This window comes from Anas acuta, chromosome 1, assembly GCF_963932015.1.
Source record: "Anas acuta chromosome 1, bAnaAcu1.1, whole genome shotgun sequence".
NCBI lineage: Eukaryota > Metazoa > Chordata > Aves > Anseriformes > Anatidae > Anas > Anas acuta.
In genome coordinates, this window is record NC_088979.1 from 74,646,380 (window position 1) to 74,670,996 (window position 24,617).

The 24,617-nt window shown below is 37.1% G+C and overlaps 1 protein-coding gene across 5 annotated transcripts in view; it reads right to left on the minus strand.

Moving 5' to 3' along the window:
- ANOS1 (anosmin 1) overlaps positions 1–24,617 on the minus strand; it is a 140,083-nt gene that overhangs the window by 100,175 nt on the left and 15,291 nt on the right. For all 5 annotated transcript variants that reach the window (XM_068682457.1, XM_068682471.1, XM_068682479.1 and 2 more), the window contains exon 2: positions 13,237–13,284. In XM_068682457.1, coding sequence (XP_068538558.1) covers positions 13,237–13,284 — 48 coding nt within the window. The remainder of the gene's footprint in view (positions 1–13,236; positions 13,285–24,617) is intronic.

The following is a 24,617-nucleotide window of genomic DNA, read 5'->3' on the forward strand; positions in this document are numbered from 1 at the left end:
ACATCTTTACAGGCCTGTCTTCTCAATGACAGATTTCCCAAAACACGTTGTGTTTCTTGTTAAGCAAGTGTCACTATTCTCTTTATTGTCTTCTTCAAAGGTGTTAAACAGCTCTGTACTGTTTGATAACTTGTCATCACCTAACAAATGTTAGTAATAAAGAAAAAATGCACTAGCTTTCTATGACAGCCCTATAAAACATATTCAAGAGCTTTCCCCTAAATTCACTATTTGATAAAACTACAATAAAAAGTACAACTGTATTGAGGTATTTCAACCTTTCCCCAGGAAAACAAACAAACAAACTGTAATGCAGTTAAAATGTCACTCTGAATCAAAAGATCAAGCAAGTAAGTTTCTGTGCAAACACAAAACACAGTTGCCACACAAGCATCTGCTCGAATTGCACTGATCTACTCAGAAAACCATGACAACTCAGGAAGGAAAAAAAAAACCTTCCAATTATTGTGATATAATTTTTTTTTCCATGTTGAACTTATTTTTTGAATAAAAGGTAAATTTAGTAAAGAAAAACCGCAGCTCATTTTCTAACAAATTGGAGATTTTGTTTTCTGCATAGATGTGCATGTTGATCTGCCTACACTAAGATGCTGCCTGTTCACTGCCCCTTCACTGCCATGCTGTCCTCTCACCATTACTTTTATAGAATACCATAAATGTCTTAAACGTTTTGGTATAATCTGCCAAAAGTACAAGTTTAAGTAGCCAATAAGCATGTTATACGCTCTAATAATGCGAACTAAATCAGTATCACAGCTGACAATCTTCCTACCGTTGGAATAGTAAAAAGAATAAGAGCTGAATTTGTTTCAATCAGTCTTCCTGTTTTAGTGATTAAAAACATTAATGAATATGAATAGTATTTGCAAATCTATTTTACTGTCAATGTCACCTGGATAACAACTAAAAGGACATCTTCAAAAAAAAACAAAAAACACATAGATATACCTACTTCCTTACCAATAACTACTTCCAAGTATGTTATAAAATGAATTTGCAGAATGGTGAATCCAGAAATAACAAAGACAAATAAGCCTTTCCCTGAAGATGCTGATGACCTACTTACTTGCCATTTAAGGAATTAAATTATTCTTTCTGCAATACTTTAAAGCCCTTATTAAATCTAGGAAACATGAAAATCAGATGATTTCCCTTAAAGCCAGATATTACTTTGAATGAACACTGTGATTTTATACACCACTATTATCCTTTAACAACAACAATAATAACAACATTTCCACACAATAAAATTATATTTTAGTTCTCCTGGTTTCAGTTTATTTAATGTTAAGGCAAAAATTAAAAGCAGAAAACAAGACCAGAATGAAACCAACCAGTTCTCTCTTCTTTTTTTAAATACCTAATTTGTTATTCAAATGTATTATATAACTATAGATTAATTTTAAAATATTCAGTTATGAAACTGAAAGATTTAATTCATCTGTTGAAGAAAATGAGCAATTAAAGGGTGATTATTTTCTGTATCATGACCCCACCAAAAAAGAAAGATCGTAATTTTTGTAATAGTTATACATGACAATACTAAGTGAATGACGACTTCGGATGAGCAAATCTTGTAGCAGAAACAGCTGGACTCTAAAGAAACACAATACTTCTGTCATGCAGATACCTTCAATGATAAACAATAGTAGGAAAGTAGAACCTTAAATAAAATATGGGTAGAAGAGATCTCCAGTAGAAAGCTGTTGGAGGTTTTCTCTGAGACACCAGCAGCTCTTTAAAAAGTATTTGTTCAGCTGATGATCTTCCAAGACAGGTTTGGTAATGTTGTCATTGATTAAAATAGTTACTTGTCAGCTCTTACTGGCTCAGTGCTTCTTTATGGCAGCAACACCTAACCTTACAAAAATCTCACCCAGAAAACTCTGATTCCCTCCCATGCTCATAGTCCATTATTCCTGCCACCCAGTGAGTGAATAATGAGACCCTCAGATATCACTCAGCAATATGGTCCAGATCCAAACAAAAATTAACAAGTGTAGCCAGACTGATCTCTGCCTGCTGGGTCTGACCATACCTCCCCTGAGCACTCATGCCACCCAGAAGCAAGCATGGTTAGTACTCCTCCTAACAAGGGCTGCACAAACCAGCCTTTCCGAATAGTATTCTCAGGCCAAACTGAAGGAATTACAAAGAGCAGCACATCAGAATCCACTTGATGATAAAGTCTGCTCCAAGCAGGCACAAGGTATAAGCAATGCTAAAGTAACAAGTTTATACACCATCTTGGTTGTTAGCCATGTTTCCAAGGGCTAAGAGGATGTTCATATTTATGTAGAGCAAATAAATGTATTTCTATCCCAAATGAGTTAAAAATTCAGTTAAAACATAGATAAAGGTTTCACATAAATCATAATAGGAGATATTTCATTCCTAAGAATAAATGTCTTTAAAAATTGATTCTGGATTTCCAGCTCTGGAAAATCACTAGTATCCTCAAAGTATCAGTTCAAATCCCAAGTGTTGTAACTTATTTTTATTTTTTCCTGCCCAAGCCTTAATTCATTGTGGGTACTTAACATATTTTGGATTTATTCATATATAGCCATACAACAATAACATCACCTCTCTGCGAGAAAAACATAGATACCTGTTTTCCTTATCCAAAATCAGAGGCTGCAAACTCTAACATTTGGTGGAGTCCATGGGTTTTACATCTTAAAGCCAGAACAACATCAGTTATTCTAGAGTAAATACCTTTGTTCATAACTCCAAAATGACTGGTTTATACTCCAGAGCAAAAACACCTTTCCAGAATTCATTATGGAAATTTTTCATTCCTAAACACAAAAGCCGAAAACACCTTCCTGAAAAAGTAAATCCCTTTTATGCCTGTATGTACCAGTACCCAAAAGGCTTAACAGTTATCCTTTGTCTTCTTTCATTTCCATATAGCGCATCCTGCTGCTAGTCCTGCATGAGGAACTTATGCTGAAAATGAGCTCCAAATACGTCTTCATATATGTAATATTCATTTAATATTCATATGTATCAATATGAAAGAAATATGGATATGATTTTCAGTTTTAGTTAATTGCTTGTGTATTCTTCACCTTGTGTAAAATGAGGATGCAAACCAATTTTAAATTAGACTGTGCATAGTAGCCTCTATACCTTATTCAGATACATATCTAACTTCAGAAAGGTTACAGTATTGTAAAACAAGCCTAAGCATTCTCCTGCGGCTGCTTTCTGCCAGCATCTCACTTCTGGGGATTTCTGTCTGTACAGTTCTATGGTGCCTCTATGTGTTTAAATTCTTCAGGCTATTGAAATAGCTAAAAACATTTGGATCAACAAAAATCAAATTGCATATCTGTAATTCACTGAATAAGCAAGATTATTACAGAAGAATTGATTAAAAAAAAAAAAAAAAAAAAAACTTTCTGATCAATTAACCTGACACTATAACCTGAACAGATTTTAGGCAGAAATCTCCAATGAAAATCAGTGAGGATATCTGCTTAACATCTATGGCACAAGAACAGCTCTTTGACACCATATTCTCTCAGAAACATTTTTGTTTGTTGAGCATAAGAAGTTATTCTACTAGACACACAGTGTTAAAAGGCAATTAACTCTTTAATGCCTGATTAAATATCACACTGGGTGTACAAAATATAACCTGTAAGTTCTGTTTCAAGACAGACTATGCTTCTGTGTTCAGACAGTTTCCCAATTATATGCAGGAACTCAGAAGTGGAAAACAGCCATAGTTCCCACTTCCATTTCAATGCACTCCTTACAACTCAATGCTTGAATTGTAAGGGCTTTTACCTCCTTGACTGTGTGCCTCAAAGACAGTTGGCTTCCTCTCAGCACAGTATCCTCAACCAGTTAAACACATTTTTATATCTCCTCCAATATTATGGTAATGGAGGAACTCCAAGGTTAGTCACTTGAAAAAACACAATCTTGCCTTATTGATGGATATAAAGATTGTTTAAAGTCAGTATTCCTTACCCCAGTGGGTTTTGGATAAGGCCCTGTTCTAATCAAGCAAAACTGATATCAAAGTCAAGTTTAAGATGGAGACACGCATGGTTTTCAGGCTCTGTCCCTTTACAGTTGCTTGAATATATTTTATTACTACATTACAGGTCAATGCAAGTACATTTTGTCTTTGTCACTTAACTAGAGCTATATTTGATTTAACTCTGCAGTTGTCTCCCACAAGAAGAGAAAAGAAGCATACATTTAAACAGATTATTACAGCCAGTTTTGCATCAGGAATTAATTACGTTAATGAAATGTAATTTAATAAGACAAAATTAAGATTCTTATCTCAACTGCAAAGTTATAAATTTTGTACAGATTCTCTGACTTATGTGAGCTATTAAAATTCCAGAGTGGCATTCATGCAGCTGAGCTTAAGGAACTAAAATTGTATTTGGGAAATCAAAATCTCAAATACAGTTGTATGTTACATATTTCCCTTTGCATACCGACTGCAAAATTATTGAAAGATGAGGAAAAAATACATACAATGTTTGAGCAAACTGGGTGGTGAGAGACCTGAGAAAACTCTAAAGATATAAAAGGATATAACAAAAATCTGTTGCTTGCTCTAAAGCAGATTTACTGCTCATTTGTCTTAGTCTCAGTAGTACTGTCTGTCTTTAGTGTCTGACCAGTATTGCTCCAGTGATGATTGGCCTTCTGCTAGATGTTACTTAATCAACTGCTTGCTAGATGGCAAAGATTTACAGTTGATTAGGCTGCATAGCTCAGTTGCTATTTCAAAAGTTTCTAGGAAGGGATTATTTTTGTGCTCAAATACCTCTAAACAAAGGGTTCTGCAGTCTGAATATCCCTGGATTCTGAGCAGAGTTCACTGAAGCAGAAAAAGCTAAGTTAAAGAAGCATTTAGTGCTTCAGAATGCCAGACTCAATAAATATCTGTCGTGTATGTGTGTGTGCGTGCCCAAGCACACATTTCTCTCCTTAGCTGAAGTGTATTTTTGTATTTAGTATAGAGTGAGTATGAAGACTAAGGTCTAAAGCCAACATATGCATTTTTGAGATCAGAGTTGAGACTCCTATGCTATTATCCTCAAAGCCGCACAATTCAGCTGCTAATGACAATTTTGTATCCTTTCTCCATGAAAGAGGGCCACTTAATCTTTGGCAGGTTATGCACAGCATTGGCTCATCTTTCTCAGTATTCTATAGTTCAAATTTCAAGCAACATAATAAACAGACTTGCTTACCTACGTTAGCAAGTGGACCAGACACCACAACTAGCCAGAAAAGCAAGCTCCAAAACTGCCATCCTTTTCTGTGTAACTGTGATGAAGATCAATGAGAAACCCATTGAGAAACTCAATGAGAAACTCAGCAGAATTCAAAATCAATGAAAAACTGCTGTTCAGCAACAGACAACCAGCATGATCCTTTACAGTATAGGTAGGGACCTATCGTAAGGGTTCTAGCAGTGGTGATTAGCTTTTGCCAGAAGAAAAATTAAAAGAACTAAATTCTAGCTATTTGTCATACCAACAGAAACTTATCAAAAGAACCATTCAGAGTGAAGGCCAACACAACACCTTCCATGAGTCCCAGAGATGTACTCTTCAAGACAAAAATAGTGTAAGTTGAACAGTGAACAATGAACAGTAAAAGCTGAGAAACCAAAACTAGTGTCTAGGACACGTCTTCATATTTCACAGTTCCACCCAACAATAAGTAACAGGGATTAAGTACGTTTTTCTAACAGCAAGTTATTCTAAACCTGCAAGTTTACCTGTCTACTTGGTAACAGCATATGAGAATGGAAAGATGACCAACTTGACTCAACATGGCAATTGTGAAGAATATGAACTTTCTTCGTTTCTCTTTGTTTTAACACCCCATGTTTTTCTGATACTTAAAAAACAAACAAACAAAAAAAACTGCTTTTTCGATACTTAAAAAATAAAGCTTAATATTTACAAATATAGAGCAACAGATCTGAGGATTAGAAAGCACTGTAAGCATTCTTTGGATTTTAACTCTGTTCATTTGTCAGTTTTCAAGACCCTTAATGAACAAAGGGATTCCTAGCACATTTATACACTAATGCGTTTGTATAAACATAAACACTGAATCACAAAGCTTTCTTCTATTTTCACTAACAAAAATGTCCAGAAACTTCAGTTGAACTATTTCTTAGCTACTTTAGCTTTAATCATGTAACTACTATTGTTGTCTACCTTTGTTGCACCCTCTACCTTTCTATATATGAATATAATAATAAAATCAAATCATCCACAGGAATGCAAGGAATAGGCAAAACAACTGCCTTCTTAATTCATATCTGCTTAGGTTTATTTTATCTATTCAGCATACCAACGATCTGAGAAATTCCTCTGTTTCTATTAAATGGTTTTATCCTATCTTTTAGTAGATGAAAGAAAAATACTGTCTAACAGATCAAGATGGAAATTTTCATTATTTTTTTTTCTTTTTCCAAAAATCAAAACAGCTATTATCTCACTTCTCATGGCTAGTACTTAAATCATGATTGACTGACAATACCAAGAACCACTACTCCTCTTAAATTTTACAGCTATCCCTATCTTTCTGTAGCTTTCTTGTGTAAATAAGAGTGGCTCAACATACTTTCCAGCAGAGATGTGAGTTTCCAGGCTCATAAACCTGGAATGTTCCAGCTACTTCAGGCTAATGATCTCTCAAATGCACACTAATATGTTTGATAAAAGTCTCCCAGCATGTGAGCACAGAGCGCTTACCATAAGAATGACAGTACTGTGGGCAGGGCAAATCACTGACACCATTTCAGACTGAGTTAGATGCTGGAGGCACAAATTAAAACTGCAAGCTTTCATTTCAGTGGGCTTTGACAGATGGAAGAGTGCATCAAATCTCTAATTGTTTAAACCATTAACTCATCTTTCCACCTGCATTATCTTTGGAAAGAGCTCAGTTGGAAGCCTGGAACAATTGCTCACAGACTGGATTCAGGAGTGTGCCTTATTCTAAAAAGAGATCAAGGTTGTCTTTTTGAAAAAGTATATTTATTTGGCTGCAGCATTTGTAAACTTATTTATCTTTATTTTCACATTCTCCTCTCAGTCCTGAAAACTCAAAAATAGCCTTTCAGCCTTCCTGCAGAATCAATCAATCAGGGACCACTGCCTTGACTGCTGGGAACAAGAAAGCTGTATTGCAATTCACAGAGCATTATGATGATCCCCATTTATCTATAGTCCTTGTAAATGCCACTGCACATGCAGCTCTAAATTATGCCTGCTGGTTCAGTTGCTGAAAAAAAAAAAAAAAAAAAAATCTCTACTTCATGAAGTCTTTTAATATGTCTTTCCCGGTCATTCTGCCCCCACCCCACCCCGGGCCAAAATACATTTTTCACTAAACCAGCGTCAATGTAGAACACTTTGTCATTTCATGTTATTCTCACTAGCATTTGACTCATTGCTGTTTTTATAGGGAAGCACCTGTTATGTGCTCAGCACTTCCAAGCACTTGAGAAGAATGGCTTCTGTGCTTATGGAGCTCACGATGTAAAAGCAGACTAGCAAGGACAGAACAGTAACAGTGATTGCATATAGTTTAGCAATACTCACTGTTAATAAAATGACAGAATATATTGGGATTTAAGCACAGGAAGGGGTCTTGTGAATGACAGCAGACAGGAGTCATTTGGGGCTTAGAAAGCAGAAGTAAGAAAGAAGAAAACAGGGCCACAAATATGATTAAGGGACTGGAGCATCCACCATATGTAGAGAGGCTGAGAGTGCTGGGACAGTTCAGCCTGGCAAAAATGAAGGTCATTATTCATGGGTAAAAATACTTAACGGGGTTGAATGAAGAAGACATACCCACTTTTCTCAGTAGTGCCCACTGACCAGACAAGAGGCAATGGACACAAGTTATAAAACACAAAATATAACCTGAAGGTAAGAAAAAAATTGTTGTGAGAGTGGTCAAATACTGGAACAGACTGCCAAGAGGTTGTGGTCTGTCTGTGGAGATGCTCACAGCCTGGCTGGACTGAACAACTGGCTCTAGCTGACACTTCTCGAGCACAGAGGTTGCACTAGAAAAACCTCAAGAGTCCATTCCAACCTAAACAGGTTGATTCTATGATAGACCTGTAAGAAATGGGCAGATGGCCATACAAAACAGTGACACTAGTGGAGAGAAGGTGCAAAAGACCACAAGGATTTTCAGAAGAAAGGTTAAGGAAAATTTTAAAACAAGAATTATGTAAAGATTTGAAGGTTAAATTCCATAGTAAATGTGAGTTTAGTGGGAGAACTCAAAACACAACATAAAAGAGTTTATGGATCTTGTACAAAAAGAGCAAGCCTCCAGTGCAAAAATGTTATCCTTGCAGTATCTGAATTGTCCTTGCAGACTGCTTTATTCTATTTCAGACACCGCATATTCAGCCAATGGGATTTCAAACACTAAACTGTCCTACCTTTTTCTCTCCAGTGGCTGCCATTAAACCCAGGGAAAAAAAATAATATAAAAAGTGTTTTTCCAAATGCTGTCAATTAGAAGAAACTTTTCCAGTACAACTGAGGGTTGCAAATTGTATCAAATTTAATTGAATAGCTGTGTTGGAAGCAAGTTTGAATTCTTTAAAATGCAATAACAGAATAGATTATCATGTTAATGAAATATCAGAGAAAATATGACTAACAGGAAGGAGAAAGGAGGAACAGAACGAGACCAAAGTAGGTTTTATTTCTATATGACAGGTAATCCATGTCAAAATATTATTTTACTTATTTTTGTTTTGTTGACTTTTTTTTTTTGGTGGTAACAGCCAAGAAAATATTTTTAATTGCAATATGAAACTTATGCATTCTGCTACAATGCAACACTCAAGTCAAATTTGCAAAGGTATATTAACCTACCAGATTCTTACTGGATTCTTACTGGTTTCCAACTCAGATTCCTACTGGGTTTTTATCTAGTTGTGCACGTGGAAGAAAATAAAGGCATGTCTACTTGTCTCATTCTCTTCCTAAACAAGCTTTTTATCCATGTGGTGTCCCAAAATGAGTGGGGATAACTGAAATACAGATCCTGATCCAATGAATGTGTGCAAAGACATATCGAGCCCAGCCCAGACCTTTTGCTTCATTTTGCTTTGCTCTCCCTTTGTCTCTCACACTTTGCAGCTCCAGTTTCTAATGATGTTGCTAATAAGCCCATCTTCACAATACTCAGCAAGTCTGACAGGCTGCCCGTAATCTACCAGTGAACAAAGTGAACTATAAAAAAAAAATCATAAATTTTAATATTCATTATAACATCTGAATAGAACCTCAGAACATAAAGCAAGTTATATACCAGGCAATAGCAATCCAAAAGCTCTGATATCCCCAGGAAAAAAAAAAAAAAGAAAAAAGAAAAAAGAAAAAAGGCCCATTAAGTTTTCAAGACTGACCTTCATGCTTAAAATATTTGTTATTAAATTAGGTACTAAGAGATTAAAACAACAACAACAAAAAAGTTTCATGACCTGATAGTTACTAGATTACTAGATTAATATTCACTGATTTATCAATGTACAAACAGAACATGTGGATGTTTGTCATATACAATACATTAGCTTGTATATATAGCAATTCTCAAGCATTATTTTAATTCTATTTTAATTTTAACCAACCATACCAAACACTTTCCTTCCAGATAAAGCTGTAGAAAAACATGTAAACCTTAAAATAAACTTCAACTCCAAAGTGTATTTTTTGGTTTGTATACACCACCATAAAGTTGCAGTGAGACGAGCGAACAGAATAAAAAAAGAGTTAAACATGAAAAAAGAGAAAGACAAACTATGCAATAATATGAAGACCATATTATCAAACAGAACAGTAGAACTGCAAACAAAGTTAGACAAAATAACTATGATTTCAAATTTATTTCCAAATGAGTTCATGACAAACTTCATCTACTATAGTGCAAAGGCCAAGTCTACAGTTGTCACATTTAACTCAATACTCATATTGGCAGTAGAAGCCAACTGGGGAATTGGTAAGATCCCAAGAAAGCCCTCAGTCTTCCACTGAAGTCTGTACAAGGAAAGATGCAGGAGTGCATGACGACAGTGAATAAATCAACTACTGCAACCAAAAATGACAATTTATTTAATGAACATATAATAGTCCTAACTATAAAAGAATATATTTAGCATATTGAAATTACCCATCTAATGTCAAAACAGGGCATGCATCCAAAAGCTCTCTTGAGTTTTACCTTGTAAAGTAGACTGGAGAGATCTTATTAAATTACATATAAAATTATTGGTGCATATTTTGGTGCTCAAAGTCACAGTTTTGTGACTTGCTCCATTAAAACAACAAAAATATCCTGTTGGGATGTAGGTAGCAATCTACAACTGTTCCTGTGAGAGCAACAACCATTTTAGTTCATTAGATTTGCATCTCTTTGAATTAGTGGCTCTCAAAGGTATTCGTCTTCAAACTAATGGTTGTTGACTACACTTGTATTAGAAGGCAATGATATAATTGCTTGAAATAACTTTAGAGGTACTTCACTGACAAAATGAACTTGAATAATACCTTATCAACAGCAATCTGCTACTCCAGAAATGTCCTTAAATATAAAGGCCACAGAATTCCATGACAAAAAAAAAAAAAATAAAAAAATCATTTGCATAGTACGTGAGTATTGCAATATCTTTCCCAGTCGTTCTATGTACATAAGTGTGTTCACAACATTTCTAAAGAATTGTATGCCAGACTGGTCTTTCTCACAGACAATAGTGGGAAAGATTTGGAACAGCTTTTTGCCAGTTCAGGCCTAGGCAAACTGAAACCAAAACACATATCAAAGGTGACTGCAATGAAGAAAAATCACATGCAAAAGCCCTCTACTGGATGTTTTACAATGATAATTTTCTCCCAGGAATTCTACTTCTACAGGCTGTATCATTTGTCCTTAGAATGAAAAAAAAAAAAAAAATCTAAAAAAACGTGGTTGGTTATGTTACAAGTAAAAAGATGAGCCTACTCTAAAAATTACAAATATTTTCATGAAAGAATAAAATCATTGAAAAGTTACTAAATTAACTACATCACCTTTTAGCGTTGTACCAGCTACATGCAAATACTTGTGCAAGCAAGCAGTGCTTCTATGTTTCAGACCCCCTCTGATAACAAAATAACTGGATGTCTGCTGTCACCTGCACCTTACCACAAATCGTCTTAAAAAACTGTGTCAGTAAACACCACCAGCACAAAATAAGGCTGGACACTGTGAGAATCCTTTAAAAAAACATCATCTGAGATATTTAGCAAAATCACAATCACATAAAATCTTTTCACTCAGGTGCTGAGAAGCAATGAAAGGAATTTGCATTTTTAGAAGGTTAACTCCATCTTCTACATGTCTTTGAATGTTTCAGTTATGTAACACACTTGTTTTATTTTGCATTGCAGAACACACAAGATCAAATCTTACCTTAAGCATATTTTCCCTAGTTCTGCTAATGTTCAGCTCTGCTAACATTTTGACTAAGTTTATATTTCTTTTTATAAAGAAGGCAAAGCTGCTTACTTAAGCAAAATGTATTATCTTTCTCAGAAAGAAAACATAATATATACTTCATAGTCATGTTACCTTAAGTAATTTAAAACTTAAAGATTCATTACATTTTGTGTTATAAAATAATACTAATTTGTATCATTCACACACTGATTTTAAGAGACTAATATAATAAAGGTAACCCTTAAAATCACAATACCCTTTCATCCATTTTATGTGGATTCTACAAACTTGGGAGTGACTCAGAGAGGTGTTCATATAATTTCAACCTTACTTTAAAAGCTGGACAACTTTTCTTGTATGACTTGTTCCTTGTTAGTCAGGCACAAACCATTGAAAAAACTTTAAGAAAAAATATCATGGCAGCCTTGATAAGCAAATAGAAAAGAAAAAAAAGAAAAAGGAAAGAAAAAAATAAAAAGAAAAAGAAAATTACAACAGTACGGGTCAAGACATCTACATTTTCCTTATGATTAAACAAATTCTCAGCACCCCTTCATCAAGAACAATATGATTTCATTGCAGAGGCACAATTCTTAGCAGTGCAGCAGAACTAATAGGAATCATTCCACTCTCTTCTTTTACCGATGCTGCTATACCCAGTTTTTAATACTGACAAAACTGGTCAGCTCTGTTTTGTTTTCCTGCAATGGAACAGTCAATAATAAATTGGTCTTTTTCCAATCCCACTCACTGCAACGGAAGCTAGATTCACTTATCAGTGAACCAGTAATCTCACTTATTAAATATAAAGAAGAAATTGTCATGTTAAAAAATCAGGAGTTAGCATCAATATTTACATAGATTACATTAAGAAAACAATACACTATAATGCTACTCAGTTTTAATCCCACTTGAAATACACCCTTCATAGAATAATTATTGGATAAAAAGCCTAAATTATTGTAGAAATACAGTTTCAGAAGGTAGGCAAAAATATTAGAGAAAACTTCACTATTTTCAGGTGAATTTCCAAGTCAGTGAATACATGCATCTCATCTTCCATTACATTTATGAACGGTCATGTCCTAGAACGTGTAATTCCACTCCAACACAGAAAAGCTCCCAAATCATTGCTGCATCTATGCAGACACCATAGAAAGATTCTTGCACTATCAGTTGACTATTAGCTCACCTACCCTTTAAACTTTCCAGATTAAAGTGCCGGGATAGGTTAGAGCAACAGTGAACCCATTGCAATTTGTATCAAGAGTCACTTCAAAGAAATTCAGTGTCATGCTAAAAATTCAATACCCAAACTGAAAGAAAAGCTGAATGCTGGAATACCCCAGTGCTATCGAGTATATATTTTGAAGTGATTGACAATTTTACTCTCATGTTCAAAAACACTGAAACAGAAATGATAAACCAGATTTCAGGTGGTTTAAATTTGCTGATAACCACAAAATTACATTGGTTTAAATACACTTAATGCTTATCCTCAGACATGATTCCTTTGTCTTGAAAGAGTAAATCACCTGGTTCTAATTTTGGATATTTCATTACAGGTTGAGATTTGCAAATAAAATATAAATAGGTGATTCTGAAAACAGTTTAATATGAAAAGTGCTTCAATTACAGACAATATGAGAGCAACAAGATAACTTTATAAATGAGATAGGGGGGAGAAAAAAAAAAAAAGGAACATACCTTTGAACATTGTTTATGATTCTGGCACCAAGCAAGTGACCCATTATTCTGAAAAACAAATATAAAATACATGAATATTATTATTTTATTTATTTATTTTTTAAGAATATATCTGATCATCCTAGTAGGTTCAAACAGAATTCACCCGACAGTTCTCTTAGAGAAGTATGTTGTGTCACAACATTAGTAACAATCCTGACTCCAATTCCCTTGTGTTAAGGCTCAGGCAAGTGTTAAGTGATCTAAGAGCTAGGAAAGCATTTCATCGAGTAAGACTGGTGGAGAACTGATTGAAGTCTCCTTTCAGTCTACCTTTCCTAACACTTCCTGTCTAGATTTACCAGGAAGAAAACAAAGGTAACCTCTGTATTTAAGAGATCAATACGCATGAGTAGTGATTCATAAACTGAAAGCCTATTAATTACATTTAAATATTACACAATATTTAAAATAAATTAACAAGGAAAGATAATGAACAGCCTTGAAGTGAATAAAAAAATTGATTAAATGGGACATAAGTTTACCAAAAGTCAACCATGTCAGCTTTGGTTTAAATTTTTGATAACACATTTCCCAGATCAGGAAACACTGTAGCTCTCCTTTATCTTGACTGTAGCAAGACAACCAATGTAGTACCACATGTAATTTATTTATTTATTTATTTATTTATTTATTTATTAAGCTAAAGGAAATTGGAATATGATGAAAATAGACAAATATGAAACTATCATGAGTAACCTGCTGTTCCACTACAGCAGATTCTAAAGGGTCAAACATGGGAAAGAAAAAATTACAAAAGAGAAAATTACGGGAAACTATCTGTGTGCTTCTAAACACAAGACAAAATTATTATCTGGATATTCAACAACCATAATCCAGAGGCAGAAACAGATGCATTAGCATGCACTGTACTCAAGCCAACTAGACCAGTCTCTGAGCACAGCAGTTCTGCTCTCATCAAGGTATATGAGCTTGAATTCACTGGCGTGCTGCCACAGTGATGAAGCTTATAGTTTGGAGGCAGTTTTGCCTTAGCTAATGTTTGGGGAGATAGTGTTTGTGCATGTCTTTATATATGTTTATAGCTATGCCTTCACACAAGCTCCCCGGATTGTTCAAGTCATTCCAAAAATCTTTCCAGCTGTTCCAGGAGCTTGGCCCCAGCACAAAAAAAGTAAAAGGAACTAGTATCTCTTTTTATGCAAGACTCTCCAAAAGGACCAGAAAGTACATCAAGTAAAAACTACATGAATTTTGATTTACATGGTCCTATCCAACAGTTTGTGGAAAATAAAGCCTTCATACAGCAAGGAACAGAAACCTGCTTTTAACTAAGCACAAGTGATTCTAATGACATTAATAGGATATCATTGCTGCTTGGGCTTTAAGCTAAGCACACTCTTCTGTTAAATGCTGGACTAACTGAATTAAATCACACAGACACACACACACACACAAAAGAAGTCAGAGAGATCTCTTCTACCCTGAGACAGTGTCTGTCTCTACCTTGAGATCAGTGGAATAAACAAACTTGGTTAGATCAGGCATCTAACTGAGGACACCTTTCTTGTTCTTAAGGAAAGAAGCACCACCCAGTTAAGACAGTTCCCAAAAAGTACCAATGATGAATCATTTCCGAGGGCAATTCAGAATTACCTTCCAAATTTTTCTCTAAGCTTTGGTTAGCAGAAGAGAGAGAGAGAGAGAGAGAGAGAGAGGGGAAAAGGTAACTAGGCTACAAACTTGGGTGTTTCAGCCATACAAGATGAAGCAGTGTCTTCTGCATTTTGAACACTAAGTATATTCTGAATTTGGTGAGAAATCAGTAACACAGATGTGGATCAAGCACATTGCAAAATTCAGGAACAAAACAAAATTGCATATTACTCTTGCACCTTAAGAACCAAACTGATGCAAATTATACTTCTGTTTTCACTTCTACTTTCAAATTGAATTTTAGAAAACTTCTATATATAACATGTTTTTTCATATGAGCTGTAATGCTAAAAATTTCCATTCCTCTATTAACTAAGCAGCTCTGGGGATAATATACGTAAAGACATATCTACTCCTTTCCACTTCTAAACTCACTTAGGAGCGATTTTAAAATGTTGGTTTATACAATTCAATGTCAGTGTTTTATGAACATTTGTTTTATCTTCCCAGCAGGTTACTACGCAATCATTACTTGATTTTATAATAACACTTTTCTCTGACATTACTGTAGAATTTAGCTAAAATTGAGATTTGTTAGCATAAGAATAGCTAGCTAAGAGCAACGTGTCAGGTCCAACCCCTTCAAATAGAGAGACATAAATAGAAGAAATAAAACTTTAGAACAGCCATAAATAACATACGCTAGTGGGAATACTTTAGTATTATCCTCAATGCCATATGAGGATTTATTATCTCCATTTACAGATCTAGCCAACAGTAATGTTAAAACAATATTTTATGTGCTACTTCCAATTTATCCCCGCTTTCTTCTTCATATAAAACGTGACAGAGGTAGTTGATTGCAATAACAGATTAGTAGCAGCTTGACGCTTTATTTCAGTTATGCTGCTGCCTTCCACTGAACTAGAAAAAGCACTCCTGCTTTTGAATTGTATCTGTTACTTGAGACAATAATGCAGTAAATGTCCAGGTGTGTGGCTCTCCTTCTTCATAATGTTTAATTTCTATGAATGTTTTCATTTTTCTACTGAAAACTATTATAACTTTAATTTAAAAGTAAGTTTAGCAAAACATAAAAGTACTGTTTAGCAATTTCAATTTCATACAAACTAACATGATACGAATTATCTTTCACTGTACAAGGTGAAGGCAAATTCTACAAGCTTGCTTTGAACAATGGGTTATCAGAGTAAGCTGGAATAGTAAATGAACATTTCTCTATTCTCCACCTTAGCAAATGGTTAACCTAAGTTAGAAAAAAAAAAAACATTCATGTGTGATTTTTTTTTCTGTTTTTAATCCAAGCTACATGGCAGAAACTGTAATTTCAAAACATCAGAAATCCTGTTTTATCTGAAGCATCCTCCTACATTACATCCTCAGTTACCTCACATCTGTTTTTCTTCGACCCAGTCCTGACCTGACTTATGCAAATAAGAGTTTTGACTTTGACTTTAGTCATGACTTAACACCACCATGCAGAAATGTCTTTGGGTAAGAGTTGAAACGCACTTTTTCCGTCTATAAGCCTTCCACCAATGTACTCTCAGGACCACCTTTGTACGGTAAAGAGAAGAAGCTGTGGTCAACTGGGCTTGGAGAAGAGTGTCAGGGAAGGTACACAGCAGAAAAGGAGCTTGGAGTGCTGGTTGACAGCCAGCAGTGTGCTCAGGTAGCCAAGAAGGCCAATGGCATCCTGGTCTGTATCAGAAATAGCATGGCCAGCAGGACCAGGAAAGTGATTGTCCCTCCGTACTCAACACTTGTGAAGCCACATCTAGAGTTCTACATTAAGTTTTGGGCCCCTCACTACAAGAAGGATACTGAGGTACTGGAACATGCTCAGAGAAGAGCAACAAAGCTGGTGAAGGGACTAGAAAAGAAGACATACGAGGAGCAGCTGGGAGAACTTAAGTTGTCTAGCCTGGAGAAGAGGCGTCTGGGGTGGGACCTCATAGCTCTCTACAGCTACCTGAAAGGAGGTTGTAGCAAGGTGTCAGTCTTTGTTCTCAGGTGAAAAGCTCTAGGATGCAAGGAAAGTTCTGCCAGGGAAGGTTTAAACTGGACATTAGTAAGCATTTCTTCATGAAGAGCATGATCAAGCTGCCTAAGGAAGTGAACAGAGACCTTTAGTTGCCATCCCTGAAAGCTTTTAAGAGATGTATGGACATGACGTTAAGGGACCTGGTTTAGTGATGGGAATCAGTAGGCCAGGTTGATGATTGGACTTGATGATCTTTAGGGTCTTTTCCTACCTAGTTGATTCCATGATTCTACTTGCAATGAAACTGATTAGTTGGTATCTCTAATCAGCTTTATTAGTTTCATTTCAAGCAAGCATATGTGCATGCTCCCTTTCCTCTTGTAAACAACAAATATCCTTGGACCCAAACAGTTAAAATAGAAACCTCTGTATTCTGTGTCCTCTCATGCCTTGAAAAAAGTAAAGTTGTGCAGAGTCTTGAAGATAAAATTACATGTAAAGAGACAATGAAGAATCAATCTTCATCTATCTACAGTTTGCCCCGGGGAAGAAATTTAATAAGCTTCACAAGCAACCCAAAGCTAGCCTTTCAAGGGAAAGAGAGAGAGAGAGAAAGAGAGGGAGAGGGAGAGAGAGAGAGAGGGAGAGAGAGAGAATTTCCTTCATTTGCATCTTTGTCCACAATTATCTGTTAGGAGATATAACCTTTCTTTTGAAGTGCCAAAGATCAGTTGTGAAAAGTTAAGTAGCCATTTAATCTGCTATGACAATACCTGTATCCCTGCTACCAGTTTTGTAAGACTTAACTTCTCTGCCCAATCTTCAGTGCACTTTTGAGTGAAACTGCCAACAGTCAGAAGTGACTTCTCATGATGATGTTCCTAATTCTTTCAAAATGACAAAAAAAAAAAAAAGCAGAAGAATAAGCCCCTCGAATGACAGTTTTCTACTGACGTGAAACAGAGCACTTCAACAGAGAAATCAATAGCTGTTGCAGTGATGAATTTAAAGAGACAGGCTCCCAACATTTTCCTCAACCTTTCTAAAACTCAATAGCATGAAGATACATGTTATGTTAAAACATCACTTATACTCTGCCTGACTTAAATTTCCTTCCTACATGCTCACTAAGACACAAATTAATATAGGGACTCATCTGTGGCAGTGCCGTGTGATCCTAGGTTCAACTCTAATGTGTGGAATGAGGGTGCAGAATGGAATTAACAAATTCAAATTAGGCTTTTCATTTTCAAAATGCCAAAGCATGCACCTAAGAATGAAATTCAAAAAAGCCTGTACACTTAGCGGGGAGAGATACTAAACCCAGCAGATAGGAAATGCCAAAGAAAATGTTTCTCAAAGCCTTTCTTGTGAGTATAAACATGAACTTGAAGCAGATATATGAAAAGGGGAACCACAGTCCCACACACCTCTCCTGGGCTCTGGTATTTTAGTTACCCTTTTGCATATAAATAACTGCCTCACATTTTTATTTGAAAACATAGATGAAAAATGAAAAAAAAAAAAAAAAAAGGATGATATTTTATGTAACAGCTAGAACACTTGCCACAGAAGTCACCAAGCAAGAGCAAATTTAAGCACTTATGCCCTTTGAAATTACTTTTTAACAACATGTTAGAGGTGAGACTGAAACCTGGCCAGAGAAACCTAACCACTCTGTAGAAATAAGTGAATGAGAAAGGTCATACAGTCCAACAATGAGGTCCGCTTCTGGGAAGCAAGACTGCTGCTTAAAGGAAAATTTATGTAAATATATTTTTAGTGTCTTCACTTCTAAGTCTTTGTCCACTGTAAGTCAAGCTTGAAGATCATCCACTGGAGAAGCCATGGAGAGAAAAGGCTTAGTATTAGATGATACCATACATTAAAAAAAAAAAAAAAATCCCAGAAATATTTTGGTTCCCTGGCTTCAATCCAGGGAATATAGGTTCTATGAGCCTATGACATATAAACAAATGCATAAATTTTGTTCCTTTATGAAGTTTCTTATTTCACTATAAACTATGTCTTAAGGAAAAATTAAATTCTTTGTAAGGAATTTCTGTTGCGTTATAATAGCTCTAATAAGAAATGAAATTGTATAAAGCAAGAATCAAAAAAGCATTATGTGAATGTTACTGAGAAGGATCATTTATTGCACTTAGATAAACAGGCACAGTGTTTGCATGTACAGGAGCTGTTTCCATTAAAATCATTTATTAAGATACTTCATTCCATCCAAATATAAAATGATCAGACTTTGGTTGGTTAGGCTTTCATCACCTCTAAGCTATATTAAGCCACGTGACAACTCTACTACTATGAAGCTCCAGGTAATATATAATTCTGTCATATACTGGAGAAAAAACAAGTACTTCCAAACCTGAACAATATTCAGACAATTTATTTGAGGATCCTACAGCAGGCATTCACATTTTGATTGTAAGTTGGACAGAGCACTCACATGAACATGGATAGAACCAATGGACTCATCCTGTTCCCTCCTCTGGAGGAGTATGATGTGGGCCCATGTGAACCTAATGAGGTTTAACAAGCCCAAGTGCAAGGTGCTGCACCTGGGTCAGGGCAATCCCAGACATGAGTACAGACTGGGAGAAGAACTCCTTGAAGAGAAGGACTTAGGGGTCCTAGTGGAAGAAAAGCTTGACATGAGCCAACAGCATGCACTTGCAGCCCAGAAGGCCAACTGCATCCTGGGCTACATGAAGAGAGGTGTGGCCAGAAGGTTGAAGGAGGTGATTGTCCCCCTCTTCTCTACCCTTGTGAGGCCACATTTGGAGTCCTGCATCCAGGTCTGGGGCCTCCAGCACAAGGAGGATGTTGATCTATTAAATGGGTCCAGAGGGCCACAAAGTTGATCAGAGAGCTGCAGCACCTCTCCTATGAAGAATGGCTGAGAGAGCTGGGGATGTTCACCCTGAAGAAGAAAAGGCTCTGGGAAGACCTCATCACTGTTTTTCAATACTTAAAGGGGGCTTATAAAAAAAAGATAGAGAGCAATTTTTTGCTTGGGCAGATAACGATAGGGCAAGGGAGGATGATTTTAAACTAAAAGAGGGGAGATTTATATTGCAATGTTAGGAGGAAATTCTTCACTCAGAGGGTGGTGAGGCACTGAAACAGTTCGTCCAGAGAAATTGTGGATGCCCCATCCCTGGAAGCATTCAACACCAGGTTAGATGAGGCCCGGGGCAACCTGATCTAGTTGTAGGTAGGTGTCCCTGACCATGGCAGGGGAGTTGGAACTGAATGATTGTTAAAGTCCCTTTCAACCCAAGCCATTCTGTGATACTGAGATATACACACACCTGCCACATGGATCCCAACAGGTCCTGGGCTCAGACACTTTCCCTGCCCAGTAGCTACCCCTGGATACCAGTCTTCACAGTTTCTGGCACCTGGACAAATGAGACCCCAAGCTGCAGCCCCACTGCAGTTGCTGGCATGGCCCATCTCACATGCACAAAAGCAAATAAACACAGAGCAGACTGTGACTCCCACTATGCCCAGCAGCCAAATCCTTTGGTCTTGCTCTTAGAGACTTGGTATGACCCACCCAGAGATGGCCAGGACTCTCCCGGTCCCCTTTGGTCATCTCTCTTTTGCTCTCACCCCTAGAGAGGTACATTTATACCAGGCAACTTCACCTACCCACCAGCTTGTCCAGCTTGCTCTTCACAAGCACTCACACACCTGCACACCTGGGCTCTGTCCAGCCTCTGGCTCCACAGGCAAACAGGCTCTGTAAACCAAGGTCCGTCTCTGGGGCTGGCATGTGGTTTCATTCACTCAGGTCTCTCTACCTGCTGTCACTCAGCACACAGGCACTCCAGCCCACAGTCACAGCCCAGCTGCTGGCACCCAGACCTGCATTCATTCCAGCCAATGGCACCACAGACACATGGGACCTCAGCCCTCTGTTATGACTTCAGTAGCTGGCACTTGGACCACCATACGCACATGCATGCACAGAACAGACTCCCTCACCCAGGAAGAGTTAAGTAATTTAATAAGAAATTAGGTGAGCCTGTGCTGACCAGGTGCAGGGCATGAACAGACAAGCTTATCACTTATTTACACACATCCAGCCCCTTTTATCTCCTTACCCCTCTGTTTCCTCACAGTCAGTCTTATGCAATCCTGAAACGCTTTTCCTCTGAATCCCATAATTGTCCCATACCCCAGGCATCAGCCCCGCTCAGTCCAAAAGGTGCTCTGGCATTGCTGAATCTTGATGGGTCTCACTCCTGGACATGGGGGCTGAGATTCTCCTGAGACAGACCTTGGAGGCTCCAAAAAGGCCATCTCTCCCTTTGAGTCTTTAACCTGTGTTCCCATCTGCTTTTGGGACTCCCTCCTCCTCCCCTGACCTTGTGGGGATGGGTATTTGATAGTCATAGATAACCTAACCAATTTCCAGGTAGCACAATGTCTTATATTCAAGAGTGGGGAAGAAAAAAAAAATAAACAGTTACTGAAACAAAAGTGTAAGAAACTAGTGGCTCATTCCATATATTTAGACTTTCTTGCTGATATTCTATGTATTTTTTCTACTTTCACTTACACCCTTTTGAGGTGTAAGGACACGAACACTGAACATTCAGAAGGGATCTTAGCCTAAATTATGCAGGATCTTCAATTTTATTTACTGTTGTTTTTTAAAAATCCTTAGGTGTCAGCTTAGTTTTTATTGCTTCAGAGAATTTAGCTGGTATATTCCCCCTTGTTACATGTTAGGATGCTGTGTGCCAAGTGTCATGGCCCTGAGGATGTGAATAGGCCTTAACTGTCCTGCCCTGACCCACCACCCGAAAGCCCCGGTTCATCAGGGCTGGGGCCATCAGTCCTTGCCTGAGCTAAGCTGTAGGTGTGCCTGTCTCTTGCCCTGCCTCACACCAGTGATGTAGGTTCCACCTCCTGGATGTACACTGTAGCTTGCCTCTGGCTCTGTCTCCCAGCTGGGCTTTCTTCCCCATGCTGAAGCCTTGTGCCCAGCCACCCAGTCTCCTGCCCCTGTCTGAAGCCCCTGCCTGCCCCTGGCCTCAGCTCATCCCATGCCTGGGGCTGTCACCAGCACCCATCGCTGCCTGCCCTATGCAGGCCCTGGGGGGCTGTCCCTCAGAGAGGGCATGGCCTGTGGTGCGATCACCCTCAGGCCCCGGGCACCCTGGCCCCAGTGGGCAGCTGCTCCTTGCTGTGGCTGAAAGCATAAGACTGCATGTTGGGCTCTATAATGACCTTACGTTTTCCCTGACGCATAAAGAATGTTCCTTAGACTTTGATCTCATTAACAAAAATGAAAACCAAAATTTCAACAATAAAACCAAATAATGATCATCCAAACCTGGAAAAATAACAAAGCATAACACCTACCACCAGAACAACACCAAAAAAAAAAAAAGCCACTTAATAGGACTCTAACATGAAAGAAGAGAACAAACACTATTTAGTAGACATTAGTCATCTTTTAATGTATTACCTACCCATCAGGCAGACACCTGGATGACTTTATGGTGAGTGCTTTATACAAAAACTTGTGTAGAAATAGAGAGTTAACCTTAACTATGTACATATATTTCCTCTGTGATCCAATGAGTAAATACAACAGATTTAACTCTTTTCTCTCTTTTTTTTTTTAATAAACCAAGTGACAATATTCTGAAAATTAAAAACAGCAGAATGCACAAATATATGCAGACCTTCTGTTACTGTAACCAGTCACCATGGTCCCTCACAGATTAAAAAAATGTACATCCTCCTCATCAGAATCAATTTCTATACCACAAACTTATACTGTAGAAAAGTAAATATTGGTTACTGGTTAACTCAAAGTGACTAAGTTAAAGAGGTGACTGAATATAAGGAACAGTTACAAAGCTGACCTGCTCTTAACAGTTGATTCTGGTGACATAACTGCAGTTTGCAAATAGAAATTAAAATTAAATTATCATGGAAAACAGCTTGACTAACACTGCAGTCTAATTTTAAACATCTGGATTAACACCAGCAAATGCATATCGCAAATAATTTAATCAAAGTATCAGTAGCGCTGTTATTTTTAGAAAGTCTCCAGTTTTCTTTTGGATTTACATTTATGCCGCCATCACCTGTAATGCACTAGCTCTGATCACAATGATACAGCAGGCTCCTGCTGTGGATGGGTGGGTATGAACAGAACTGTATTGACCTAAACCTTGCATTGATTGTTTCCCAAACAGTTTGTGCAAAGTCATCTTCAGCCTTCATTTCTATTACAGACTGTCCTCATTGAAGTTTACATTGAAATATGTAAAGCCACTACTTCACATGCACCAAAAGAAAAGCACAGAAAAAAAAAAAAAATCTGAGTAATTATGAAAAACAGTCAAGTAAAATCATCAACCACCACCTAAATCGCGATATACATCAGCATTCCTTATAAAGCTGTCATCGTATGTTCCTAGAAAGACTGTGAGCAAAAATCCAAAGGTCATTACCAATGAAACAACAAGAGATCAGTAGTTTTGAAAATATAGACTATGCATAGCTTTGATTAACATTGTATCTCCAGTACGCAACACCTTTTCTCTTTTTACAGTAGTGCCTTCTCAAATGGATGGAAAACCTACTAGATAAACACAAGCTGTAAAAACAAATGAGCCACAGGAATCCTGGTATCTCCATTGCACTTGTGAGTTATGACTGCCTTCTTGTGGTTTCACAGACTTCAGTGTTACCACTTCTAAGACAGATCTCAACTGAGTTTTATTCTATGTAGCAGAAGTTTCTATCAATCTATAAAAGAAACGTGACCTAAATAAACTTCATTTCACTAAGCAACATGAGGAATTAAAGACAATGACGCTAAGATACTAGAAGAATATTCAGCATTTCACAGTAATGAATATACCTGGGGCCAAACCCTGCACACGTTTCTTGGGATTAAGTAATCCAGTTAAAGGGAACAAAATCTAATCTAATAGCATGAATATGAAAAGTAAAAGATGTCTTGTTGACTATTTGTTTCTAGGCTCAATTTCAAAACCGTCACCATTTCAAAACGATGTTTCTTAATGTGCCTTTTCGCTCATGTCATAAAGTAGATTTAGCTATGCAAATTAAATAACAAGATGATAATAGTATATGCTGGCTCAAAAATAACGACACAAAGGTAGCCCACTGGGAAATTAGCAGCAAAAGGAACAAACGACATTCTAAAAATTAATATTTACTTTTACAAAACACAATATAAGTGTAGATGTGATTTTGTTTAAAGTGTATTTGAGAAAACACAGTTTACCAAAAAAGACAGTAATATTCCAGGTTTCAGAAATGTGTGCATGCTGCTTTTGTGCTAACTTATCTGACTTTGTAACTGAAAATGACAGTCCATGTGACGATTCTGTGTAATTATAATACTACTGGGTAGTTAGGTCCCAACAGTATGTGATGTGCTATGCTTACCACAGGCTGTGTTCGCCTGCACTGCCTACCAGCTACAAATACCCCAGGATATCTCCACACTAGGAAGTAGTGTGAAGCACAGGAGCACATCGGTTGAGCAAAACAACTGATGTTGACAGATCTAATATTTGCGCTATATGTATGCCAACTTCCGCTTCCTTTCAAACTAGCGCAGTCCCATGAACTCAATTTCCATAAACTGCTAAAGTAAATTAGGTCCCCTTGGAGCACCTCTTCCAGTTATGTTCATTCAGAA